The 25,965-nt window shown below is 43.4% G+C and overlaps 1 protein-coding gene across 1 annotated transcript; it reads left to right on the plus strand.

The window, feature by feature from the left end:
• Window positions 1–67: 67 nt before the first annotated feature.
• C8B (complement C8 beta chain) lies at window positions 68–25,959 on the plus strand. Its single transcript, XM_077824834.1, has 12 exons — window positions 68–159; window positions 2,898–3,054; window positions 4,410–4,551; window positions 6,020–6,161; window positions 10,110–10,242; window positions 15,017–15,214; window positions 16,024–16,264; window positions 18,223–18,351; window positions 18,934–19,097; window positions 21,933–22,086; window positions 23,099–23,167; window positions 25,808–25,959. Exons 1-12 carry the CDS (start codon window positions 68–70, stop codon window positions 25,957–25,959), a joined length of 1,773 nt encoding a protein of 590 aa, XP_077680960.1.
• Window positions 25,960–25,965: the final 6 nt, after the last annotated feature.

The raw sequence follows: 25,965 nt of genomic DNA on the forward strand, positions 1-25,965 counted from the left end.
GAAGGCTGAACTGGAGTTCTGGTGGCTTAGGATTGCCAGTGATATTTGCTGATATTACCTTAGAATCATGAATATATCGCATACTATACTTCTCTTGTACCCAGTGAAACTGTTTCTGTTTTGTGCAGTACTGGGCTTCCTAACTGTGCATTGCTTTAGGTAAGTGAATGTTCTTGAATAAATATCCATGCAATGACATGATAGATAATGAAATGTAACGCTGACCCTCTGCTTTTCCTTTTATGGTGAATAAGGAATGTCATCTGAAGCCATTTTGGAGTTTCTAGTGAAGTAAGAAAAGGCACTGTTTTTAAGCATATTATGAAGTGACTGGCTTGAAAAAAATAATCCAGTCTGATAAATCTTACATGCCAAAATGTTGTAGTCACGTTGTGATGAAGTGAAAATCTGTTTGCAGTGCAGTTATTTACTGTGTGTACCTCACAAGGGCATTTTGAGGATTATTAGATTTAAGCTTGATTTAGGGGTCAAAAGAAAATTAATGTAGGCTAATATTTGATAGCTCTTCTACTATCTGAATATAATTGGTACTTGCCAGGGGATGGAGTATTAGATCATATAAGAGCTCTTTCCTTTTTTTACCTAGCTACTATGACCCCAAATTTCTCAACTGGTCTAATACCTTTTGGTCCTCATTTCATATAAACAAAACCCAGCACCTGGACTACATAGCTGGCTGATCATTTTCCCCTCTTTCTTTTTTACATGTAATATTGAATGCACAATATTAAGAATAATTTGCTATACAGGAGGGTCTTCCTCACAGCTTAATTTTTTTTGCATTTCTTGTGCTAGTGGAGGCTGGGGGCACTGATGGGGCAATTTGCTTCTTGATAGTGGGTTGTGTGGAGGAGGCATCTAACATCAGGCCCCCCAAACTCCTAAGGCCTTTAGGGAATAGCATTGGTAAGCTCTGCAGGAAACAGAAAAGCCAAGGAGAGAGGATAGAATTACTGTGCTCCCTGGGAGTTCCTGGAACTCTTTTGTAGGTGAGAGAGGGCGCAGTTGTCAATCAACCCCAAATCAGGGCTTAGGCCTTCAAGACAAAATTGAGCTCTAAGTTTTAGAATAAAAAGTCCTTTGCAATGTTCTTGAAAAAAAATATGCACATTCTTTTAATCCATAGTTGAGAAAGTGCAGTGTGCCCTTGGCTATAGATATTAATTTAAAACCAGTCTTCATACTTGGAAAAAAGATTTATACAGTGTGGGTAAAATTCTGCTTCCAGATACACCAGTGTCAAGCTGGTGTAGTGAAGTCAGTGGAACTGCCTGGGATTCACAGCAGTATCGCTATGAGCAGACTTTGTCTCAGCACCTCTCCAAGAGAAGTGATTGGCATTTTTAACAAATCACCACCAGCAACTATAAATATTCTGCATTATTTATCTAAATCGTCATCTTGGTTGACTGACTTTTTGATTAACCACCGGTAAAATGAATTAATTTCATCTGTTTTGTCATTAAAGTCACTGGTGAGAATAAATGTACAGATGCCCTTGAGACTTTCAAATTACTGATAGAAAGACAGGGATTTTTAGTTTGCTATTAGTAGGTGTCATGGATCCACAAGCCATGCCAGGCCTCAGACCTTAACATAGACTCTTTAGGAGTATACTCTTCTTCGTGCTAGGCCCTGGATCTCCACTTTTGACTGGGTCGCAGACTTCAGCACTTTGTTTCTCACCATGACTCCTTCAACAGGTCTTAAAGAGCTTGGCTCCTGTTGGAGACTTACCCTCTTTGGAGCTGTGCAACCAGCAGATGTTTGCTGAGACTCAGGACAGATGTTTCCTAACAAGACACCTTTTATTAGACAACTGGAATGCAGTAATTAGTGTCCTCAGAGTAGAATGGAAAAGCAAAGCCTACGTGCATGTGCAGGCTGGCAGCCCAAACTCTCTCTCGTGCCCAAACATCCAGGATTGACACATGCACCCCTCCAGCCCCACCAGCTAGCCCTGGACAGCAGGATTCTTACTGCAGTCTGCTCACACCTCAGTTCTTTGGTTCAAGCTCCAGTCACACCATTTCATGTTCTGCCCCCCTGGGCTGGCAGTCTTTACAAGTTAATGCCTGGTCGGTGGTCTTCTATTGTATCTTCAAGGTAACTCCATTCATATGATGACATACTCTTATCCACACTGACCTGCCTACTTGACTCCCACCCACTCACTCCATTTTCTGTTCTTCTGTCCCAGAAAAGAAACTAACCCATTCTCACACACTGGTTAACAATATAAAAGTGAGTGGGGAAACTGAGACACACATACTTTTGCGAAAAATAATACCAACATTTCTCACAAATGGAAGGTACAGTAAAAGCTGCTTGGAGGACCATCAGCAACAGACACTCCCATTGCTTTAAGCGACCCACGCAGTTTCCAGTGGAATTTTGTCCGGCCTTTAGATAAACAAGTCTGCTACAAAATCAATTTTTGCTAATTCTTTCGGAGAGACCATGGTGTTTACAGTTACGATCCAGCTGCAGGATTTTTGTCAAGTCGTGATTGTATCCTTAATTACCTTGTTTGAGACCATGGTGATGGGCATGATTTGAGAACCTGAATAGAACAGAGCAGTATGTTTGTGTGGTGATGTTTTACACTTAGATAATACCTTACCCTTTGACACTCAAATTAAAACATTATGGTCCTGATTCTGCTCTCAGTTATAACAGTGTAAATCAGGAGCCGCACAGTTGTATACCCAGTGTGAGATCGGTAGCCAACTCTGTATTTTGCATGAAAGATTTTAGTAGAGCACAACAAAGAGATTGTTTTAATGTGGAGAGACACACACACACACAGCCTCTGTTCCATTCTCCTAGCTTTGTAATCCTACACACTCAAGTTTTTATTCATTGTGAACATTTAGTGGTGAAAGGGAACCCCTCCTTCGGCTAAATGGAGTCAATGTGAGCCTAGCCAAAGGCAGATGGGCCCGATCAGTAAACAACCCTCCGCAGCCGATTGACTGTGTGCTTTCCAGCTGGTCATCGTGGAGCACCTGTGACCCCTGTCAAAAGAAAAGAGTGAGTATCGATGACCTTAATATGAAGCATGAGAAATACGAGAGACTAAAAGGCAAGACAGTCTTTCATAATATTGTCTCTGCAAAGACTCAGTGATGGAGTCACTCTTTCTGGCCCATGGCCCCTCACATCTCCTGCAGGGAGAATCTGCACAGGCAATGTTCAAGACCTACGTACCTCGGGAGCATCACAAGAGACCTCCTAGGGCTTAAGTGCACGTCTAGGCCTTGTGCTAGGCTTCCCTGCACAGGGATGAAATTCATGTCAGAGTTCCCGGCAAGTAACTCTTCTTTTTATTGGGACGTGTGGGGCTTGCAACCCTTTGCTTTGGAATTCCGCTTCACCTTTGTCAGCTCAATCCTGCAATTCTTTATCTAAACATAGCTACCATTGACTTCCATGGAAATTTGCTGCGGTAAGGGAGTGTAGGAACAGGCCATTAATTTTTCCTGTCTTTTATAAAAAGTAGCAAGTGATCATAGTCCTTTGGCGGGAGCATTCACACATAGGGCCAGTGATCACAGGGCTCCTGCAGGTTGCTAAGCACTCTCAGCAACTCTAGATTTGAATGGGAATTGAGGTCACACAACACCTCACGGGGCTGGGAGACTCTTTTCATTACCTGCCATTGAGCATTTTCTATATATGGAACAGCTTCAAACTAAGATCCTGTTCCTAATGAAGTCAATGGCAAAAATCCCATTGTTTTAAACAGTGCACAGGATCACTTGTTAACAGGTTAAGATAACCATTCTTAGAGTGGCTATCCCACGTCAGTCTTGCTTCAGCCCTTTGCAGTCAGAGTAATGATGCTCCAGCTGTGTAAGGAGTGAAGACTCTCAGTTATGAGTTTGTCTAGGAAATGGAAAAGGTGCAGAAGGATAATCTATTGGATGGATCAGAGAATTACCTCACGGGGTGTGGTCAGGAAAATATTGATAATGGTGTGGAAGGTTTAGTAAGTACACAGATAGACAGAGAATAACAAGAGGTGTCATTACCAACTCTAATTAAAAGAAGGGAAATGCCATTGAACCCTTCCTTATTCTTTCGCACTCCGAGCGATTAGTCCTATTTAAACAAAATCTATCTTAATGACAAACTAAAAACTATATTTTTTTATTCCAACACTACTAAGTGTGGAAAATCTTGTTTAATAAAATGAAAACTACCCCAAATTAATTTTTAAATTAGGTCCATTGCAAGAAAATCAAAATTCTGCCATATTTACTGTTTTTCTTGGTGTTACTCCTATAGCAAATATGTCTCAATACAAGAAGTTTGTATTTTAATTTAGGAACCATAAAATTCATCCATTCTACACAGGTGAGTAAATGTTTTCTATGTCATTACAGTACAGATTTGCTCATGTGGAAAGGCCTTCTCAGTTCAATGGAGACCTGTGTGACTACTCTGACAAAGAAACCGAAGATTGTGTTACAAACCGTCCTTGCAGAAATAAAGTTAGATGCGAAGGCTTTGTATGTGCAATTACAGGTAAGTTCTTGAATTGGGGGACACTCCTGCTCCTGTTGAAATTAATGACAGAACTCACAAGAGCTTTTTGCTTTTTTATGGGGTTTGCCCGAGTAAAGGTATGCCAGGATGAGGCCCAAAGTGTATCAGCACTTACATCACATTTGCAAATGACTGTGATTTTAACTGTAATGTAGGCCAAGTTCCAGTCTGCCAATCTTGAGCATCTCTTTAAAATCCAGTTGTTTTGGAAAGTAGGAAATTAAAAAATAGTCTTGATAATAAAAGCTGCCATAAAAGTGGTTCAAAAAGTCAGATAGCAGCTGCAAAATATGTGCCCATGATTTTTGCACATGCCTGAGATCATAAGGGAAAAGCTTTATATGGATTTGTTGTTGTAGTCGTGGCAGTTCTGCCTACCCCATATAAATTACTGTTCTGTAGCATTCATTAGTTCTCTTTTCACAATCACATTCGTGGAACTGGTGGAGCCCTCTAAAGAGATTAAGGGAAATATAACGAGAGCTGGGTGAATAATTGAGTTTTCAGTTCGGCTGACTGGAAATAACAATTATTTGTTTTTTCTTGGCAAAATGAAAAACTGATTTTTTTTTTATTTGGTCAAACCAAACATTTAGCCTCTCTGTGCCTCAGTTCCCCTTCCATAAAATGAGAATAAAAGCACTTCCCTAGCTCACAAGAGTGTTGTGAGAATAAATACATCAAAGATTGTGAAGTGTTTAAAGGCCTACTTATGAAAAGCATCATATAAGAGTGAGGTATTATTTTTATATAATTCATTAACATCTCAGTTGTAAGGATCTTATTATGGATGGAAAACACAGCATGAGAAAACAAAATTGTTCTGTCTCTGCCTTGATTCATAGAATTCTTTTGAGGTCTCTGTAGAGCAATTATAATAATAAAAGAAATGATAGACACGCAGCCTTCATGTCTGTTATTTCTCTTATTAAGAATGTGTTACCAGTATGCTCCTCTCTCATTTTAATTAATCCTGTCATTTAAAATGTCCCAAATTAGTTCATTGGAATTTCAAGTTATTTGTTCTTGTAATCAATCATATACGTAAGAAAATAATTATAATTATTTATTATTGGGGCTGGTGGAAAAATTTCCAAGGACATTTTTTTTTTCAGAAGAAAATTGGATTTTTGACTAAACAAAAATTTTTGCAGAAAATTTCTGCCCTAATCAAAAGTGTTTGATTTTTCCATTGGAGAAACAAACTAACTTAACTTTTTTTTCAGCTTGTATCCATTTTACACTTTTTAGCAGTTTTCAGACTTTTTTTAATGAAAAGTAGAAATTTCTAGGGCGGATAACAAAATATTTTCCAACCAGCTCTCATCAACATGTTGTATTCTATTAGTTTATAAGCTTTATGGGGTGACGACTGTGGCTTTGTAGTTTTTAATAATAAAAATGGTAAAGGACTTCTTAATTAAGCAATTTCAATGTTGCCTCTTAGGAAGATGCATTACACGGAGGTTGCTTTGCAATGGAGATGATGACTGTGGGGATCAGTCAGATGAAAAAAACTGTAAAAAGGTGTATAGAAAATGCAACCAGAAGATGGAGCAATATTGGGCAATAGAGAATCTGGCAAGAGGGTAAGTAGGCATCCTTTGCATAAACCAAACATAGCAAATTTAATTAAATGACTTCTTGAGAATGGAGACATATAGTAACCTGAAATGGTTAAAGTTCCCTGCACTTCCCTTTCAGATAAGGAAAATATGTTGATGTAGTCTCAGATTGCTAAATATTAAACTGTAAATGTTGTAACAATTGACGGGTCTTGGGTCCTGATCCAAAGCCCACTGGAAAAATTCATACTGACCCGAAAAGGTTTTCATTGGAACCTTAGTAAATAACAGTCACTGAGACCAAAAAACATCAGTGTGTGCAATGAACACACTAAATGAATTGTCTGGTTGTAATGCTCCACATGGCATAGGTAGTTAGCCTGCCAGTAGTCATGTGAAGGGAGCTGCTTTGTAGGGTAGTGTGTTCACTTATTCTCTTCTGGAAATGTGCCAATTGTGCCAAAGCTGGGTGGGTAGGTAGTGAACGACAAACCTTCTAAAACATCTACAGATCATTGTTATTTGAACCATTGGACACCTGAGAAATCATGGATTTTGTTGTTGTGTGGGTTGAAGTCAAAGGAGTTACTCCAGATTTACATGGGTGTAATCGAGATCAGAATATGGCCTGATAACTACTCTATGTGTATGAAAAATTTTGCCTGGCCTCCAGGAGGCTGGGATGACGCCTATTTAAATATCTGGCTCTGAAATAAAACACTGGGTGGGGATGTTGATATTTGAAAAGAAAATTAAATCATGATTAAATTATAGAATGGCCTGAATCAAAATCCTGTGTCCAAAGTGGGACATTTTCTCGGGGCACCTAGACCTATGGGTGACCTTGTTACCCCTCTGCTTTAGCAAAAGAGAGACTTGCTGGTGCTAAACTAGGTGAGAGCTCCCTGTCAGCAGAGTCTGTTAGCCACCCCAGACAAACTTCTCAGGATTCTGCCAGGCCACACTTTGCCTTGCACGTAACACTTGGTGCACCCAAGTTTCCGAGTCCCTGGAAGAACATTCCTCTGGGGTATCCAGCCCATCATTTGACACTCACAGAGATTACCAAATTTGCTATCTGCAGAGAGACAGTGTACACACCAGCTTGTTTGATTAAACCGAGTAGTCACACTTAATTTAATATTACAGCACTGAATTCTACTTCTGGTAAAACAAAGAGAAGTTTTTAGTAACAGCTGAGTAAGGGTAGTGGAAACAGAACTGGTTACAAATAAAACAAAAATATAAAGCACTGGGAAGAGATTAAACATACTGTGACAGGGTCGGGCCAGATGGCTATAGGAGAGTAATAGAAGGCAGATATATTAGCCCCAGGCTCAGTAGGTCCCTTTTCCCTGGGTAAGGTAACAGGGAAGGTTCCAGAACAATCAGGAACCTTCTCGAGACAATTAAGACGGGCTGATTAGAACACCTGCAGCCAATCAAGAAGCTGCTAGAATCAAGTAAGGCAGGCTAATCAGGGCACCTGGGTTTTTAAAAGGAGCTCACTTCAGTTTGTGGTGTGTGTGTGAGGAGCTGGGAGCAAGAGGCGCTAGGAGCTGAGAGTGAGAATGCGGACTGTTGGAGGACTGAGGTGTACAAGCATTATCAGACACCAGGAGGAAGGTCCTGTGCTGAGGATAAAGAAGGTGTTGGGAGGAGGCCATGGGGAAGTAGCCCAGGGAGTTGTAGCTGTCACACAGCTGTTCCAGGAGGCACTCTAGACAGCTGCATTCCACAGGGCCCTGGGCTGGAACCTGGAGTAGAGGGCGGGCCCGGGTTCCCCCCAGATCTTCCCAACTCCTGGTCAGACACAGGAGGAGTCGACCTGGACTGTGGGTTCAGAAAAACAGCTGAGGGCTGCCGTGAAGCTCCAAGGTGAGCAAATCCGCCAATAAGCGCAAGACCCACCAAGGTAGAGCAGGAACTTTGTCACAATACCTTTAGCCAGCTACAGTCTTTTGGCTAAAGCATTTTTCTCACCCTCAGTCCTTTTGCATACATTGCTGATTTTCAGTCAAATCGGGATCCACATTTTTCATTTTTCACTCCTCTCTGCCAGGAGTGTCCCTCAGTTCCTTTCCTCTTCCTTAGGCTCCAGAAAACCTTTGGAATGTATCCCTATGATGTGTACCCCCAGACAAAGTTGTTCTCCCCTGCTTTTTGCTCTTCAGTGTGCTGATGCCATATTGTCTTTCTCATTCTCCTGGCAACTTGCTTTTCCTGTTGTCTTTCAAATGAAGCTTGCTTTGTGTTGATTTGCACAATGCTAGCTAGACATTGGAGGCAGGCAGGTAAATAAACATTGCTTTGTCTGGGAAAAACTGGTTTATCTACCCTACCTGTTTACATGGTTCAAACATATTTTTAGTACATACATACACCTTCTTGACTAATGACCATATGTACGTCTCGCAATGCTTATGATGACCAGTATGATATAAGCTTTCATTTGGCACTCTAAACAACATTCTTTAGAGATAAATACTATGACAGCAATTTGTTAGGTATAGTGAGTTTGTCAGGCCTGATAGGAGTTGCTGTTATGTGATAGTGAACTCTTTGTCAGTGGGCACTGAAGGGCTCTTAGGGTCACACAAACATCCTGGAGCATTGGACTGCTTAAAATCTGAATCTGGATTCAGATTTATATGTTGCAGTGGACCTCTACATTTGAAATGGATGGAAACAAAACTCCCAGGGTGAAATCCTGGCCCCATTTAAGCCAATGGATGTTTCGCCATCATCTTCAGAGGGCGCAAAATTTCACCCAAGAACTAAACAATCCTGAATTTTGGGGTGGTTGAATATGATCCAACTCTTATAGGATGATAACTGCCTTTAAGATCCTACTGTGGGAAAATAGTCCCCTAATCTCACTTCACATGCACCCCCCAAAAAAATATTGCTTCATATTGTAAAAATCACATTAAAGGGAAAATGCTCATTTCTGTGCAACTCTCTGAAGATGTTACTGCTGTGTGTGTCATCACTGATGCTTCATACTGCTTCATACCGTAGTACAAATTAAAAAATAATTTGAACTCTTACAGAAACATGCCTCTCATCTCTTTGAAGCCACAATTGCTCAGTCATATAATTTTAGTGTACCTTCCCACTTTTCACTTTGTTCTAAGATTGAAGCTAATTTTAACAATTTCGGAGACCTTTTTATGCAACTTTTTGACTCCAAACTAAGGAAAGTGAGGACTAACAAAGACCTGGAGCACAACATAACAGTTATAGGTTCTGGGGATTTCCCAATTTCATCGGTATTTTTTCTTTTGTGATTTTTCCTCTAGTGATGCTCACTGCTATTTAAACATGATCTCATTCAGATTAGCGCCATATCCTGAGACTGTGCACCACTGTCTAGATGAGATTCCACTGGGATTCACCCTTCGGTGATGGTGGTGAATAAGAGAGAACTCTTGGTCCCATCACCAAAAAAAAGCCATTCTCCCTACATAAAAAGATTGCCAGACTGCATGTTTACTGTTTACAGATGGATTTAGGATCTAATCCAGTACCTAGTGTATATTTTGCCCACCTCTGCCCCTTCTGCCATTCCTGAAAGAGCTACTCCAAATCCTTACTTTCCAGCACAATTTCAATTCCATGTACGTTTATTGGCTGGGTAAAGTATACAAATGTTGCTCGCACTGATGGTATGATGCCATAATGTCAGTCCCAGCTGACTGAATGTAATTCTTCTGTGGTTAATATTATCTTCAGCAATGTTTCAAAACATGACTCCCTCTTTCATTTGCTTGTTGGATGGGAAGGTTCTCCTAGACCACTTAGAGTGGATGATAGAAGATGGAAAGTTCTGATGACAGAATCCCTAGGCAACAAAATAGGCAGGCACAAAAGGAAATAGGGAAAAAACCTTGCCTTTCTTAGCCAAATTGTATATTTTGCTGCTACTTAAATTATAAACGTTATTGTTTCACTGTTATGCCTCCTACACAGGTTAAATATCCTCACGAACAATCTGGAAGGTTTGGTTCTTGATCACAGGTACTATGCTGGGGGGTGTACTCCACATTATATTATGGATACCAGGTTTAGAAAACCATACAATGTAGAAAGCTACTCCCCAGAGGTAAGAATCAGATATTTTTTCTGCAAGCAAACTTTAATTAAATTTCCAATAGTTTTCAGTGCAGCGTGTCGACACATAACATTTTAATGAATTTCAAGAATTGGGGTCAAGTGGTTTAGGACTAAATTTTGACCTACTTTGAAAATATTAGGGAACATAATAAGTTATTGTTATATTCTAATAATCATGTATATGTTCTCTAAATGTCACAAATATGAAAAAGTAAAGTTTCTGTAATGAAGCCATCCAAAATTCTCAGCTAGGTTCTGTTGTTTCCTTGATTTGCTTGCAAGAAAGTGAACTAGATTTCAGAGATTCTCTATAATGATGCAGTACACAATGGGTGCCTGAAATAGTAATGCTCATAATATGAGGAAATCGATTATTAAATATAAAACTGTAGGGGAAGGAGAAAGGAATGATTCCAGTGTCCATCATGAAAGTGAAATATTTGTGTTCATGGTAACATGCAATGTGGGGCACTTTTACCATTGTTCGCTGTTGCACACAGCACAGACTTTATTTTGACTGAGTTGCATGTTCAGGGGAAGGATGATCTCATGGTCCAGGCAGAGGACTGGAAATCAGGGGATCTGGGACCTAATTCTGGCTCTGCCAAAGATTTCTGATGTGAATTTTGGCAAATTCAGGTAGGGTTTGATCTTCTGCGCACTGAAGTCAATGGCAAAACTCCCAATGACTTTAACGGTGGGGGATCAGGGCCTTACTTTCTCTTTGCCTCAAAAACCTGATTCATAAAAGTGGTGTGAAAATACTGACATCCAAGGGGCAGTGTGAGGAAAGCACCTTGAGGTCCTCTGATAGAAAGGAGGTTGTGATGGGATGTGCCAACTCCACACTGAGCCTGAAGGGGTTAATGAGAATCTGAGGGCGCAATCAGCCTTGCCCTGCTACACCTGTCGTAAGTGTCAAAGCTGGAGGGAGGAGCTAAAAGGGCCGAACCAGGCTCAGTTAGGGGTAAACCAGGAAGGAGTGCAGACCTCTGGGTCTCTCTCAGTGAGAGAAGCCTGGCTGGAGTCAGGGAGCTGAGTTGGTGAGCTCACCCCAGGGTTCAGCATGCTGCTTGACGGATCTGCAGGGAGCATGAAGACTCCTGCTGAGTCAGTTGAGAAAACTCTCCTGCAGCAGAACCAGATGCTAAGAAGCTGTGCAGTGGGCCCGTGGACGAGGCCTGGGAAGAGTGGTACTGATACACTGGGAGCCAGGAAAGAGGTTGCAGCAAAGGCTGCAGACTGGGCAAGGCAGGAGGTGGTCCAGGGAGGCAGCCAGGGGTCTGTGTAGCGAGGCCTTGACTTCCTACTCAAGTCTGGACTCCAGGGGAGAGGGAGGGCATTGGGTTTCCCTACCAGCCCACCAGGGAAGGTGGAACGGAAACCCCCCTGCAAGGTGTAAGGACTGTTGAAGCCCCCCTGATATCAGGCGTAAGGACTGGTGAGTCCAGACTCAGACTGAAAGTTCAACAGGATGTTGGACTGTTATTTGTTGGACTGCTGGTTTACCCCAGAAGGAGTGAGACTCTGTGTGACCTGGCCGAGTTGCAAGGAGAAGCTGGTCACCACAGGGCACTAAAGGAGAAGAGCTTCCTATGCTACACCCAGCCACCAGGGGCGTGCTGGCAGTGAGTCATAGAATCATAGAATATCAGGGTTGGAAGGGACCTCAGGAGCTCATCTAGTCCAACCCCCTGCTCAAAGCAGGACCAATCCCCAACTAAATCATCCCAGCCAGGGCTTTGTCAAGCCTGACCTTTAAAACCTCAAAGGAAGGAGATTCCACCACCTCCCTAAGTAACCCATTCCAGTGTTTCACCACCCTCCTAGTGAAAAAGGTTTTCCTAATATCCACCCTAAACCTCCCCCACTGCAACTTGAGACCATTAGTCCTCGTTCTATCATCTGCTACCACTGAGAACAGTCTAGATCCATCCTCTTTGGAACCCTCTTTCAGGTAGTTGAAAACAGCTATCAAATCCCCCCTCATTCTTCTCTTCTGCAGACTAAACAATCCCAGTTCCCTCAGCCTTCCCTCAAAAGTCATGTGTTCTAGTCCCCTAATTATTTTTGTTGCCTTCCGCTGGACATTTTCCAATTTTTCCACATCCTTCTTGCAGTGATGAGCTGCCAAAATCTTAACAACCGGTTCCCTATAAAAAGTTCTGATTTAAGGGATGTGCCCCAGTATGTATTTTTTGTACCAACAGGGTTACCATAAATCCGTATTTTCCCGGGAGTAATTTTTAAAATTTAAAAATTCCTCCCGGACGGCGATTTAAGAACCAAAAAACTTGACCTGTCCAGGAAAATACGGGTGTGTGTTAACCCTGTCTAAAGTTCTTTTTTAAAAAGATGGGCCTGAACTAGAAACGAGCTCTGTTTCACATGTGTGGGGCCCTGCCACTCCCTGGGGGTGTGCTAGGGTGACCAGATGTCCCGATTTTATAGGTACAGTCCTGATTTTGGGTCTTTTTCTTATATAGGCTCCTATTACCCCCCACCCCCTGTCCTGATTTTTCACACTTGCTGTCTGGTCACCCTAGGGTGTGCACATGTGTGGGTGCCAGCTGCTCCCTGCCCCCCTCATTGAAGCAGGTGTGCAGGGTTACTGCCCTGGGAACTGCAGGACACCAGTGGACGTGGGGCCAGCTGCAGATAGGGGCGTGGGGCAGGGCTAGCTGGAGGCAGGGGGTACAGGGCTGCCTGCGGGCAGGGCAGGGGGTGCGGGGTTGACTGGAGGCAAGGGGGTGCGGAGCTGGCTGCAGGCAGGGCAAGGGGGTGTGGAGCTGGCTGCAGGCAGGGCAAGGGGTGCGGAGCTGGCTGGAGGCAGGAGGGTGCGGGGTTGGCTGGAGGCAAGCGGGTGTGGGGTGGCTGGAGACAGGGCAGGGGCTGACTGGAGGTAGGGGCTGGCTGCAGGCAGGGCAGGGGGTGCAGGGCAGGGGGTGCGGCAGGGGCTGGTGCGGGCAGGGCAGAGGGTGCGGGGGTGGCTGAAGACAGGAGCTGGCTGTGAGCAGGGCAGGGGGTGCATGTGGCAGGGGTTGACTGGATACTGGGCAGGGGGTGCGGCAGGGGCTGGCTGCAGGCAGGGGGTGCAGGGCTGGCTGGAAATAGGGCAGGGGTGCGTGCGGCAGGGGTTGGCTGCGGGAAGGGCAGGGGTGCGTGCGGCAGGGGTTGGCTGCGGGAAGGGCAGGGGTGTGTGCGGCAGGGGTTGGCTGCGGGAAGGGCAGGGGTGTGTGCAGCAGGGGCTGGCTGCGGGCAGGGCAGGGGGTGCGGGGGTGGCTGGAGACAGGGGCTGGCTGCAGGGAGGGGGTGCGGCAGGGGTGGTGCGGGTAGGGCAGGGGGTGTGCCGGGGTTGGCTGGGGGCAGGGGGTGCGGCAGGGGCTGCTGCGGGGGTGGCTGGAGGCAGGGGCTGGCTGCAGGCAGGGGGTGCGGCAGGGGGTGCTGCGGGCAGGGCGTGCGGGGGTGGCTGGAGGCAGAGTGGTGGGTGCTCACGGGGAGAGCAGCAGGACGCAGCCCAGGCCCAGCAGAGCAGCCGGGGACCCACCAAGCAGCATCGGGAGCCCTGGGGCCAGGGGAGGGGCAGCAGCAACAGGGCTTGTGCTCAGGGCCAGGCGGCAGCCCACATGGATCCCACAGCGCAGCGACCCCGGTGGCCGGAGGAGGAATTACATCACTTCCCGGCCGGAGCCCATCAAAGCGTCAGCGCCCCCTGCAGGGAAGCGGGTTAACAACTGGTTCTAAAACTGCCTCAAAATTTAATAACTGGTTCGCGCTAACTGGTGCGAACCGGCTCCTGCTCACCACTGCCTTCTTGTAGTGTGGGGCCCAGAACTGGACACAGTACTCCGGATGAGGCCTCACCAATGTTGAATAGAGGGGAACAATCACGTCCCTCGATCTGCTGGCAATGCCCCTACTTATACATCCCAAAATGCCATTGGCCTTCTTGGCAGCAAGGGCACACTGTTGACTCATATCCAGCTTCTCGTCCACTGTAACCCCTAGGTCCTTTTCTGCCTAGCCATTCGGTCCCTAGTCTGTAGTGGTGCATGGGATTCTTCCGTCCTAAGTGCAGGACTCTGCACTTGTCCTTGTTGAACCTCATCAGATTTCTTTTGGCCCAATCCTCTAATTTGTCTAGGGCCCTCTGTATCCTATCCCTACCCTCCAGCATATCTACCTCTCTTCCCAGTTTAGTGTCCTCTGCAAACTTGCTGAGGGTGCAATCCACACCATATGCTTATAGGAGTCATATGGTTATAGGAGGCTACAGAAGTGCAAATAAGTATTATTGTTTTAAAATATCCAGAACGTACTGTATGAAAGGGCAGGCACCCAAGTAATTTTCAGACTTGTCATTTACCTTTAATGGGCATCAAAGATACAGAGCCTGATTAAAAGCCCATTGAAGTTAATGCTGTGTGTTGTCTAGTGTGATTTGATACGTGATGCCTATTAAGCAAGCTTTGTTCCTTTCACAATTTTAAACTTGTTTAAACTTTCATGGACTTTAAGACGTAGGTAATTGCAATACGGAGGAGACAGTAGCTCTCATCTGCATTTTATTAACCTGTGCTGCAAATCAAGGGGTATTGTCGTAATAATAATAATTAGCAATTATACCAGGCTTTTCATCTTCAAAGTGCAAGCACTAATTCAAAAGTATATTTGTTGCAAGACTATCAAGACATCTTCCCTCTGCTTCAGGTATGAAATCAGTATGCAAGAAATAAAGTGTGTTGGTTTTGCTTTTTGTTTAGACCAAAGGCAAATATGAATTTACATTGACTGAATACGAATCTTATTCAAGTTTTGAAGAAAATATCCTCAGGGCAAAAGCTTCGCAGACTAGCTTTGGCTTTGGAATAAAGATACCAGGAGTGTTTGAACTTGGTTACAGTTATAGTGACAACAGGTTCAAGAAGTTCATTCAAAGGATGAAAAAGTTTTCTGCAACTGTAAGTGACTTCCCACTTAAAACTGTTCTCAGTTTAGTAGTTAACACCTGAGGTGTGAAGTTTAAATGTACATGTGTGTATATGTGTATAAAAAAATATAGGACTAGATCCTCAGCTTTTGAAGTTTAGCTCCAAGGAAATCAGTAGAACTACACTTTGTTCGAAGTGTTGCTCACCAAGGGCCCGAGAAGCTCCTGCAATAGACACCATTAGAGAGAGAAGGAGAACCTGGGGTAACTCACACATTCATTGATTTTTGAGGACAGAAAGGACCACTATGATCACCTAGTGTGACTTCTTCCATAACACAGCCCACAGAATTCCACCCAGTGAGTCCTGCTTTGAGCCTGATAAGGGGCCTAGATTTGATTATCCAGGTTGCAAGGCTTTTTAAATTGAAAGATCCTCAGCTCCTGAAAGTGTTTCCCTTGATGGCCCAAACAAACCTGAGTCTGAATGCATTTAGGGCACAGTGGAAAGCCCATTTTATTATCCAGGCTTTTGTCCCAAAAGGGGTATGGAGGGGAAGGATATACGTTGGGTTGGACAATAGTTTGTTTGAGGGAATGTCTTTGTTTCCATTGTGTAAAGTTGCTCCCTCACTTTACGTGTTGGTAATGGCACATTTTACAAATTAAGATCTATGTAGAGTATACAGATTTGTGTGAGCTGTTTAATGCAGACCAGTAACATCCATTTATACAATGCACGGACAGTATATATAACACTCACTGAGGTAACATACTTTGCATGGAGAACCATGTCCCTCATTTCACTTGGATGCTGTTGTGTGTCTACATTTCATGTAGTCCAGCAAATTTATTCACGCCCGTTCTGAGCTGGATGTTGCCCGTTATAAACTGAAGCCTCGGACTCTGATGCTCCATTATGAGTTCCTGCAGAGACTCCATCAGCTGCCTTTAGAGTACAGCTATGGTGAATACAGAGAACTTTACAGAGATTATGGGACGCATTACATTACTGAAGCTACTCTTGGCGGCATCTACGAATATACTTTAGTTGTGAACAGCGAAGAACTCCACAAGGCAGGTATGTGTATCCAGTACTATACAACATTTAATGAAAGAGAGTTCTTAAAGCTTTGGGGTCAGATCTACTACTTCTGCTGCCACACGCATTCCTACCTAGGACACCAGTTACCGCCTCCACAGCATTGGTCCTACCTGAACCTCCAGACGCTGCTCTGTGGGGATTAGGCTCTGTGGCTAGAGAGGGGGTAAGCCTGGGGTGAGATGAGGCTATCGGAGGCAGGGGCACTGATGTCTGTAGCATTATCCCTAAGAGATTCTGAACAAGATAATGCTCTCCCCTTCTGTATGTAAACCCAAGAACCTAATTTTCAAATGGTGCTGAACACCCTTCGCTTTCATCAACCTCAGCTGGAGCTGCTGGTGCTTATCGCTTCAGCATACCAGGCCCTGCAGTTGATCTTTCCAAAGCTGACTAGAATGAGAATCCCATGGCTAAATCCCTAGTTGGCTTTGAAAATCAAAACCTACATTCTTCTATTCAGTGCTTTACAAGTGGTAGTTGTGAAACTCCTCTAGCCTCCATAACTTTACCAGCATGCAGGAATCTAGGAGACAGTCATTTGCTGGGTGACTTTTCTGCCGGATGCTGCTCTAGTTGTTTGACTCGTGCTCCTTTACAAGGGTTTGTGTGGAACACAGAGAGTTGTGGGATGAGCAGCATTATTTTGTTTACCCATTGGCATTGGAGGTTCAGGGACAGCCTTCAGTGCCTATTTGCAAACGTACTCTTTGTGTTACACAGCAGGATCCACTATCTGTTTGCTCTTCTGTTGAGTAGTACATTAGTAGGTAATGCTATATTTAGACTCGAGCCATAGGGACAGAACTTACATCTGTATTTCAGGCACTCAGAATTTCAGTGGTATTCAAGATCTGAGGTTTTGTTTTGGGCCCATCTCTAGCTATATATTTTTTCTAGAAGCTCACATCTAAACACCAATATATTACTATTACTGTTTATTACTGGGATTACAATAGTGTCTAGAAGCTCCAGTTGATCACGAGATTAGGCACTATACATACACATTGCAAGAGACAGTCCTTGAATCAAAGATCTTACAGTCAAAATAAACAATATAAGCGTGAATGGAGGGTCCATCAGATGGATTTGCCAAGGTGCCAGTTAGATGTTAAAGCTGAAATCTAACTTTATTTGCCAGTTTGATAAGTTCTATAGCCAATGTTGGAATGTAATTTAATTAGGATAATCCCTTTTTATTGAGTCCAGTGAGCACTAATTTAGTGCTAGTAGTATTCCCTGGCAGTGAGTGACTGTCACATGTGATTGCTGGCAGAGAGGCTGTCATTGATGAAGTGAAGGTAGTGCATCATCCTTGCTTGTTAAGGCCCAAGTTCAGCTAGGTACTGAAGCACATGTCTAACTTCAATGGGACTGCTAATTTGTTAAAGTAAGTCATGTGGTTAAGTACACTGCTGAATTGGGACCTTAACTGCTAACTCATTTAGGGCCGAATCCTGCAAACATTTGCTACTGAATGCATGGTTTACAGCCCTAAGGAATCTCATTTAAGTCACCCAGCATGGTAAGCACTATGCTCGATGGCAAGGCAGGATTGGGCCCTTAGTCATTAATTTGCAAACCTGTAACTTGCAACAGGGCTTGGGTCAAAAGGGGTAACCATATCTTTATGATGCTCATTATTTGTAATGTGCCACTTCCTCTGTGCCAGGAATTCCATGACATTTGATGTAGCCCCGCAAGCAAAAACATATAAACGCTTGAGAGGAAATTTTTTCTTTACTAAAGGTCTGATCCCGAGAGCACTCAACTCCATCAAAGTCACTGGGAGCTGAGGGCACCAGATCCATTTTTAGAGCAGGATTGGGCCCTAAAAATTCCCTTTGGGGGAGGGGGAAGGCAAAAAAATTCAGCAAAAAGTGCTTAAAATGGAGTGTTGTTTTTATAAATATGTGTTGTTTTACTGTGTTTTTTAGGTTACTCTTTAAGTGACATCCAGTCCTGTGCACAGCATGGCTTTAAAGTTGGTGGAAATGTCTATGGAGTTTATATAAGTTTGGGAATGTCAGCTGCTGGCTGTAAGGCTGTTTTAAATGAAATTGGAGGTAAACATCAAATAATCTTGTGCTTTGTATGTTCTTTTTTATGTGAGAGCAATATATGCTCAATTTCAGACGTAAAATGGATCTGCACGCAGGAAATGGGCTTTGTTTTATGGAGTTTGATTTCACACCATTGACTTTAACAGAAGCAGGATCAAGTCCTTTACTCAGGAAAGAGGTGCTGCACCCTGCACTAGTTGCAGTTTCTGGTGCTTTTCAGTGATAGCCCCCGTAAGGGGAGGCTGGTTTATTATTCTTTCCCCTGTGGCTAAGTGATCCCCTCCTTCCTTTAAAATCTGTGAATGCATCTATTGTTTGTTTGTTTGTTTTCATTTACAGTAATGTCAAAAGAAAAACTATGGGCCAAATCTTGAAGTCCTCCCTCAGACACCACTCCCTTTTAAGACAGAGGGAGTGCCAGATATTTGGCTCTATATAAATAATTGTGACCAAGGTCACTTTCCCGTTTTGTTTCTAAATGGGATATGTAACTGGCAGAGTCCACTTTGCTCCTAGCTTTTTATTTTATTTGTGATCCACAAAGAAATAGCAAAGCTGAGCTGGTCGCTTTACCCCTGTTTGCAGACAGCATCAGGCAAAAGCAAGTTGTGGAAGATTTCATAGTCCTTGTTCGTGGAGGAGGGAGTGAGCATATCACGACACTTGCCTACAAAGATCTGCCAACTGCTCAGCTAATGCAGGAGTGGGGAGATGCAGTACAGTACAATCCTGAAATCATAGAGCTAAAGGTACTGAAAATAATACACCATAGAGCCTCAATTAATCGAGTGCCATGGGGGACTTGGAATTCATTCAGATAAGTGAGGTTTTGAATAATCAGGGAGATTTTCAGAGTAACTAATTGACCTGTTTTAGGTAACAAGGCATGTCAGATAATTGAAGTTTGAAGAATCTAGGCAGTGCTGTATTAGAAATATACCTGATGGCATTTAATATTAGAGTGTAATAAAATGACCTTCCTTTTTTCTGAATTACCCTTGCCTTCCATATTTACCATGCACTGTATAGTAGCAATTCTGTTTGGTTCAGAAAACCAAGGAGTGCATCAAAGAGTCTGGCTGTTTGTCCAGACTATCTAAAGCTCATAAATCTGTAAAACTAAGATAGAATCTCATGAGAATAGATTTTTACTAGGCTTTCCTACTTCCAGTCTTGGCCAGGTCTCGAATGTATAGAGGAGCATGAATGTGAAAAATAACAAGAGGAAAAAATGTCAGTAGAGCCTCATAATTTTGAATGTCACAATTAGTTCATTTAATGTTTGGTTGACTATTGTGAGGGCAGAAGAATATTCTTCTTGGGTATGGCCCTGCACTAGGGCTGTTTTTTGTTGGACTGCTCTTCAGTGGAAAATTGGATTTTGGTTAAATAAATGTTTTGGGGAAAAGTGTCTGTTTTTCACAAAAAAAAATATATTTTGTCAAAAAAAACTAACACTCAAATCCCAAAATGTATTCTAAAAAGTGGAAAAATGTTGATTTGGAATACACACACACACATACACACATACATACACACGCACCCCGCCTCTCAGTGCCTCATAAGATCTGTAGCTTAGGTGCCTCATATTCCTCTATAGGCCTGGTTCCCCTGCACAGGCTACATCTCCCATGATGCACTGTAGCTAGGGACTCCCCAGGATGCGCTGATGTCTCAGCGAGAGGGGAGACCGTGGTGCATCATGGGAGATGTAGCCCAGCCAGAGAGCCTGGGCCAGGGAGGAGAATGAGGGCATAAGGCAGCTGAACTATGACTCCCATGAGGCACTGTGGCAGAAATCCTATATCGTTTTTTTTGTTTGTTTTTTGACTGAAACTTGTCAATTAGAAAAATGGAAATGTCTAAATTTTCTGTGGAACCTTTTGATGAAAATGTGTTCTTTTCTCTGTCACAGACAATTTTCTTTAAAAAAGCCATTTTTCAGCCTGCTCTAGTCTGAACCCAAAAGCCTTGATTCAAACCCACTGGAGCTTTGGGGTGTTCATTTGAAATCTGGATCCAGATAAAAGTCCTTAGATTGAGCCCATAGCTAGTGTTTATTTTCTCTCTAGTGGAAATATGTTTAATACTTTGGCAATCTACGCATTCAAGGACTAATCCAAAGCCCCCTGAGCCAACAGAAAGACTGTTGACTTCAACGGGCTTTAGAGCAGCCCTTTCTACATTTGACTGTATTGGTCAAATAGGTGTTTATTTTTCCAGGGCTTCATAGTTCACTCTGGCTTGGCACTGATTATTATGTTGGTTTTCCCCTTTTTTTTAATAAAAATTTCACATAATGTCCATGTTTTCAGCTTGCCCTCAATCCACTCAAATCTTCTGCTTTGACAATATAATCCATTTCTTTGTTAACTAGAACTCATCTCAGGTTTAAAGGAAGATATAAAATCAACTGTTTCAGGTAATCTACTCATGATTTCATAATTGCATTGAGTCCCAGAGATTTCAGTGTCTGTACTTGTCCAAGTATCCCATTTAAAGAAAATTCTGAAGACAAACTAAGGCTAGGTTTTTTTCCTAACTCTTTAGATTCTAACCTGATATCAGTGACCAGATCAGCTAGTAGAAACCACAGATTGATATAATTTGGATTTGGCCTGCTGATATCCTGGAGGAGTATGAAGATCAAAAGCACCAGTAGTGTGCGACTAAACATGAGCCCTAAAAATGCTTCCACAGGGAAAAAATAAAGCAAAGCAGTTCATAAATCATCTACTAAAAGTACTTGGCAGGTCATTCTCAAGGCATTTCCTTATTTATATGATATGAATTCAAAAAGTAAAAGGTGGATCAAAGATCATTGTTGAGAAATGGAGAGACAGGGGCAGTAACAAGAAAGTACCTTTTTTCCTTAAAATGCATTTGTCCTCTGAATGACGTGACCTTGTACAAATGGTATTGTGGGACTTCATGTTTGCTGTGTCCTGATGGCACGCATAGCAAATTTGCTCAGCTTACAATAATGACTTTGGGCTGGATCATCAGGTGATACAAACTGAGGAACTGATCCTTTGATTGTAACTACCAAACATGCAAACTTATCCTAGGAATTCTCCGATTTTATTCTTACTGGCTACTGTGTTATCATCTGCCAAGAAGAATCTGTGGGGCAAATTCTATTCTCCGTTACACCTGGTTCTACTCTGTATCAAATTCTACCCTTGGCAACCCCATGATGTTCAGTCTGTGCCCTCACTTACACGTGTGCACGCCCATTATAGTCGTGGGGGTGCAGAAGTGTAACTGGTGGCAGAATTTGTCCCTGCAGCAGGAACTTAACATAATTATTCTGCTGAAGATGCACAAAATAGAGGCAAGTCCAGCTCTTTCTCCCAAAGCTGTAGCTGCTCTGCACAGCTGATAGGACTAATACGTTCCCATTTTAGAAAGCTTTTATTGGTATCTCCACGGAACACAAATCTCATTAACACAGGGCCTACGTTTTGTTCACAAACTGAGGTCCCACCATAGCTTGCAGTGCAGGGCTGACCTTATGAAAACATCTTGACCTTTGGAATGAATACAACACTTGTTTCTTCCCCTCTTTTCTCCCTCCTGCTTAGGCAGAACCCCTGTCTGAACTGGTGACTGCAACGGACTTTGCAAATGCAAATACACTAAGGGAAAATATGAAGCGTGCCCTTGTGGAGTTTCAGCTGGAGACCAGTTCCTGTCATTGCGCTCCATGCCATGGCAATGGAATTGCCTTTTTGAAAGGTAGAATCTCACGTCTAATACGTCTCTAGTATAAACGAACAGGGGAGCTGTAGGTAGGAGGCTTAACTGGCTGGTAATCTGTGTTCATTCCGTTCTCCTGTTCATCCTGGTTAACATTATAAAGAAAATATATTTTTAAAAAGAGCAATTTCATTCATAAATCTCCATTGTTCAGTAGCCGCAGCAGCAAATTAACACCATTTTAGCAAGTGTCTTTATCAGTTACATTTAAGAAACAGTTCCCACCTCAATTATTCATCAGAAGAAAAGTTCATGTCTTTAAGTCTCTTTCTTTGCTTTCAAGATCATTACCATCATCCTAATGTCTCGGCATTAATTAATGTTGTGTTGTGAAGATGAAAAACACCATATAAGTGCTCAGTACTGGTATCATCATCAGAATTGTTCAGTATTGTATCCTTTCCTTCCCTCCATTTTTAATGGAAGCTGCCCTCATTTTGAAGCTGACAATGATTTGAAAATGCTGGGGGAAAGTAATTAAATTGAATAAAAAACACATTTTCTAAATGGAGATTTATGGTGTGTGGGTTTTGCTAATAAAAGAAGATATCTTTCAAGTACCTAATTCAAATTTGAATCTGCAAAAGTCTTGATGAGAATCTGGTTATCATCTAAATGTGTCTAATGCAGAAATTATTGATTCAGGTACCAACCAGTTTAATTATAGCTCTTAACTGATTCCTCGGGTGATTACAGTTGTTTAAATAACTTATTAGGCCTTGAGTCCTCTTATCATTCCATTTAGGTTAATTTGCCATGAAAGATGTTTTCAAATGACTATTGTCATTAACACCCAGACAATGAATTCTGGGATCAGGGCCCCATTCTGCTAGGTGATGCACTTGCATGTACAGAAAAGATGGTCTCTGCCCCAGAGAGGCAGCCTCTTCACCTACCCATATATGGAAACTGGAGTCGATAGAGAAATGTTCAGTACAATAATATACTGTAGTGAAGTACAGTAATCCAGCTTTCACTGTTATCCTTCTAGAAACGCGCTGTGAATGTATCTGTCCTATAGGATATCGTGGTACTGCCTGTGAGATCACAGAAAGAAAAGGTAAGAGGGATTAGAAAGATGATTAAATAAATGTGGATCCCAAGTTAAAGAGAAAAACAACCCTAAAAGGAGAGTTGAAATGGAATGGCCAGTCATATGATTATGTGTGTAAGTTATTTTGGTCTTTTTATGCAATCATCAAGAACTATATGGCCTAGTGGCTAAAGCACAGGGCTGGGAATCGGAACTGTTAGGGCCTGGAGCATTTAAGTCAAGGTGAGTTTTGCCGCTGATTTTGGGGACCCCCACACTCTCCCCATCCCATCCCTTCCCACCTTATCTGGGGAGGCCCAGGGGAGGATGCTCCGGAACGCTGGGCAGCACGGCTGCAGCGCCCTCCGGCGGGCCAGACTGGGAGGCGCAGCTGCAGCCTGCCAGCCCCGGAGCTGCAGTTGCTTCGGAGGCTTGGGGGAGAGCAGCGTGGCAAGAAGCAGAGAGACTCTGGCCTCACCTCTTCCCTTCTGGCTCTGCTGGCTGTGCTGCCTCTCCTTGCCCCCTCTGTAGGGGGGAGGGGCTGCGTCCCACCTCTCCCACTCTCCATACCCGTTCATAAGGCGACCCCCTTCTCTGATGCTTCCCTTTTTTACTACAAAAATTCGGCTTATGAATGAGTATATACGGTATATCAAAGTATGGAAAAATTAAAAGATAGATTTTAATCTTTCCTTATAAATCCATCCCTTTGGTCCTTTCCTCAGAAGTCCCTCCAGTGTGGCGGTATGTTTCTGTTGCTGTGGTGTCCAGAACTCAGTGCAATTTTATACACGATTTCACACCAAAGCCTTATCATTATTTCTGTGCTTTGAGGAGGAGCTGATTTTGAATATGCAGCACAAACCAGCACTTATATCCCATTATAAACTCATGACTACTTTGCAGTCCATTATGGGCCTTTGGTCTCCTCCAGCATCTCTGCTTCCCAAGTTTGTCCCTTCCACTGAGTAAATGTGTCAGATTATTCTTCCTCAGCTATACTACAGCACATTTTAATTTTTCCCAGTCAAATCTCATTTTGTTATTTTCCACCCCTGGTGCTAATGTCCCTAGGTTCCTTTGTATAATTTTTCTCTCCAGACTAGTGTTCATAACTCCTCCCAATTTAATATCATCTGCAAATGTAATTGCTATTTATTTCCTTCAGATCATTAATTGTAATGTTAAATAAGACTAGTTTTTACATCAATCCCTGCAGAGCTACAGTAGATCCCCGTAATTTGGTACATTGCCATTTATCATTGCCCTTCATTTACAGTCATTTCTTCAGTTTTCAATCTAAATGACTGTATCCTATCCAAGCCAGAGTGAAATACATTTTCAGCTAAAATTTCCCAGGGCACAGGGACAACTTCATAGCTAATTCTAAGTGAGTCCTATAGTCTTTAATTGCTGTCACTTACACATTGTTCAGGTCTGCTTACTGTGTATGCCTTAGCAGTAAAATCTCCATTAGATACTTATCAACATGTAACTTCACCTGCATTGAGTTTGGCTTACTGAATCTAAAGAGTTTAATATGTGTCACTTGCATGTCCAGGATTAAGAAGAGGTGACCATATTTCCTAAAGAGAAAATGTGACACCACCAGCTGCTCCCCACCCCCCCCCCACCACGCGAGGCTGTTGCCCGGTCGCTGGAACCCTGCAGTGGTCCCCTCAGGAGGCTGTTGCCCGGTCGCTGGAACCCTGTGGGGGTCCCCTCAGGAGGCTGTTGCCCGGTCCCCTCAGGAGGCTGTTGCCCGGTCGCTGGAACCCCGCGGGGGTCCCCTCAGGAGGCTGTTGCCCGGTCGCTGGAACCCCGCGGGGGCCCCCTCAGGAGGCTGTTGCCCGGTCGCTGGAACCCCGCGGGGGTCCCCTCAGGAGGCTGTTGCCCGGTCCCTGGAACCCCGCGGGGGCCCCCTCAGGAGGCTGTTGCCCGGTTGCTGGAACCCTGCTGCCTCCTCCCCCCATGCTGGAATGCTCTCTCCCTCCCTCCCCCCACCCCCCGCAACTCTGTGTCCTCCCCTGCAAGGGGCTGGCATCTCTGCTCTCCCGCCTCCACGTTCCTCTGCACCACACCCTACCTTTTTTGACAAAAGTGGGCATTTGTCCTATTTGCTCTTGTCAACTGATCAAGTCAGCAAGAGCAAACGGGACAAATGCCTCCTTTTGGAAAAAAAAAAAAAAAAAAAAAAAGTCGGGACAGCTGGGCCTGGGTTTAAAAAAGGGACTGTCCTGGCCAAAAATGGGATGTTTTGAAGAGAGGGGGTCTGGCAGAAAAAGTAAGATAAAGTAGGCCACCTGCTACTTAAACATAAACCTGCTAACAGCTTCCTCTGACTCCTCAGAATGTAAAGTGATCCCAGTTTGTGTCCTTCAGCTCCCTCAGACTCCCTTAGTCTCAAACAGAAGAGGTAAAATCACCTTGTGTCTTTTCATTTTCCCAGTTGAATGAAATGCAGAGTTTGAACAAGCACCATCAACAATGAATAGAGAATTAGCATCTTTAAATAATTGTCCAGTTTTAATAGTTCAAGATATTCTTAGTAATGTGGACGAGGGGTATTGTGTTTGCATGTAGGTATGATTTGTGTGAGCTGGGAGCACCCTGTTTGAAAAGAAACCTCTGTTGTGACACCCTTTTCTTTCTTCACGGTTTCTCCAGATGTTACTATAGATGGAAACTGGGGTTGCTGGTCCAGCTGGTCTGCATGCTCTGGAGGACAACGGATGACAAGAAGACAGTGCAATAACCCTGCCCCACAAAATGGTGGCAAGCCATGCACTGGGCCAGATGTTGAAACTATTAGGTGTTAAGGAAAA

The sequence above is a fragment of the Eretmochelys imbricata genome, chromosome 8 (genome assembly GCF_965152235.1).
Source record: "Eretmochelys imbricata isolate rEreImb1 chromosome 8, rEreImb1.hap1, whole genome shotgun sequence".
In the NCBI taxonomy this organism is placed as follows: Eukaryota; Metazoa; Chordata; order Testudines; family Cheloniidae; genus Eretmochelys; species Eretmochelys imbricata.

Bases quoted from the DNA above. Each gene is read 5' to 3' on its own strand.
- C8B (XM_077824834.1), top strand. From the start codon at position 68: ATGAATATATCGCATACTATACTTCTCTTGTACCCAGTGAAACTGTTT. The intron at 4,552-6,019 runs GTAAGTTCTTGA...GTTGCCTCTTAG, and splicing joins CTTTGTATGTGCAATTACAG to GAAGATGCATTACACGGAGG. The intron at 22,087-23,098 runs GTAGAATCTCAC...TTATCCTTCTAG, and splicing joins TGGAATTGCCTTTTTGAAAG to AAACGCGCTGTGAATGTATC.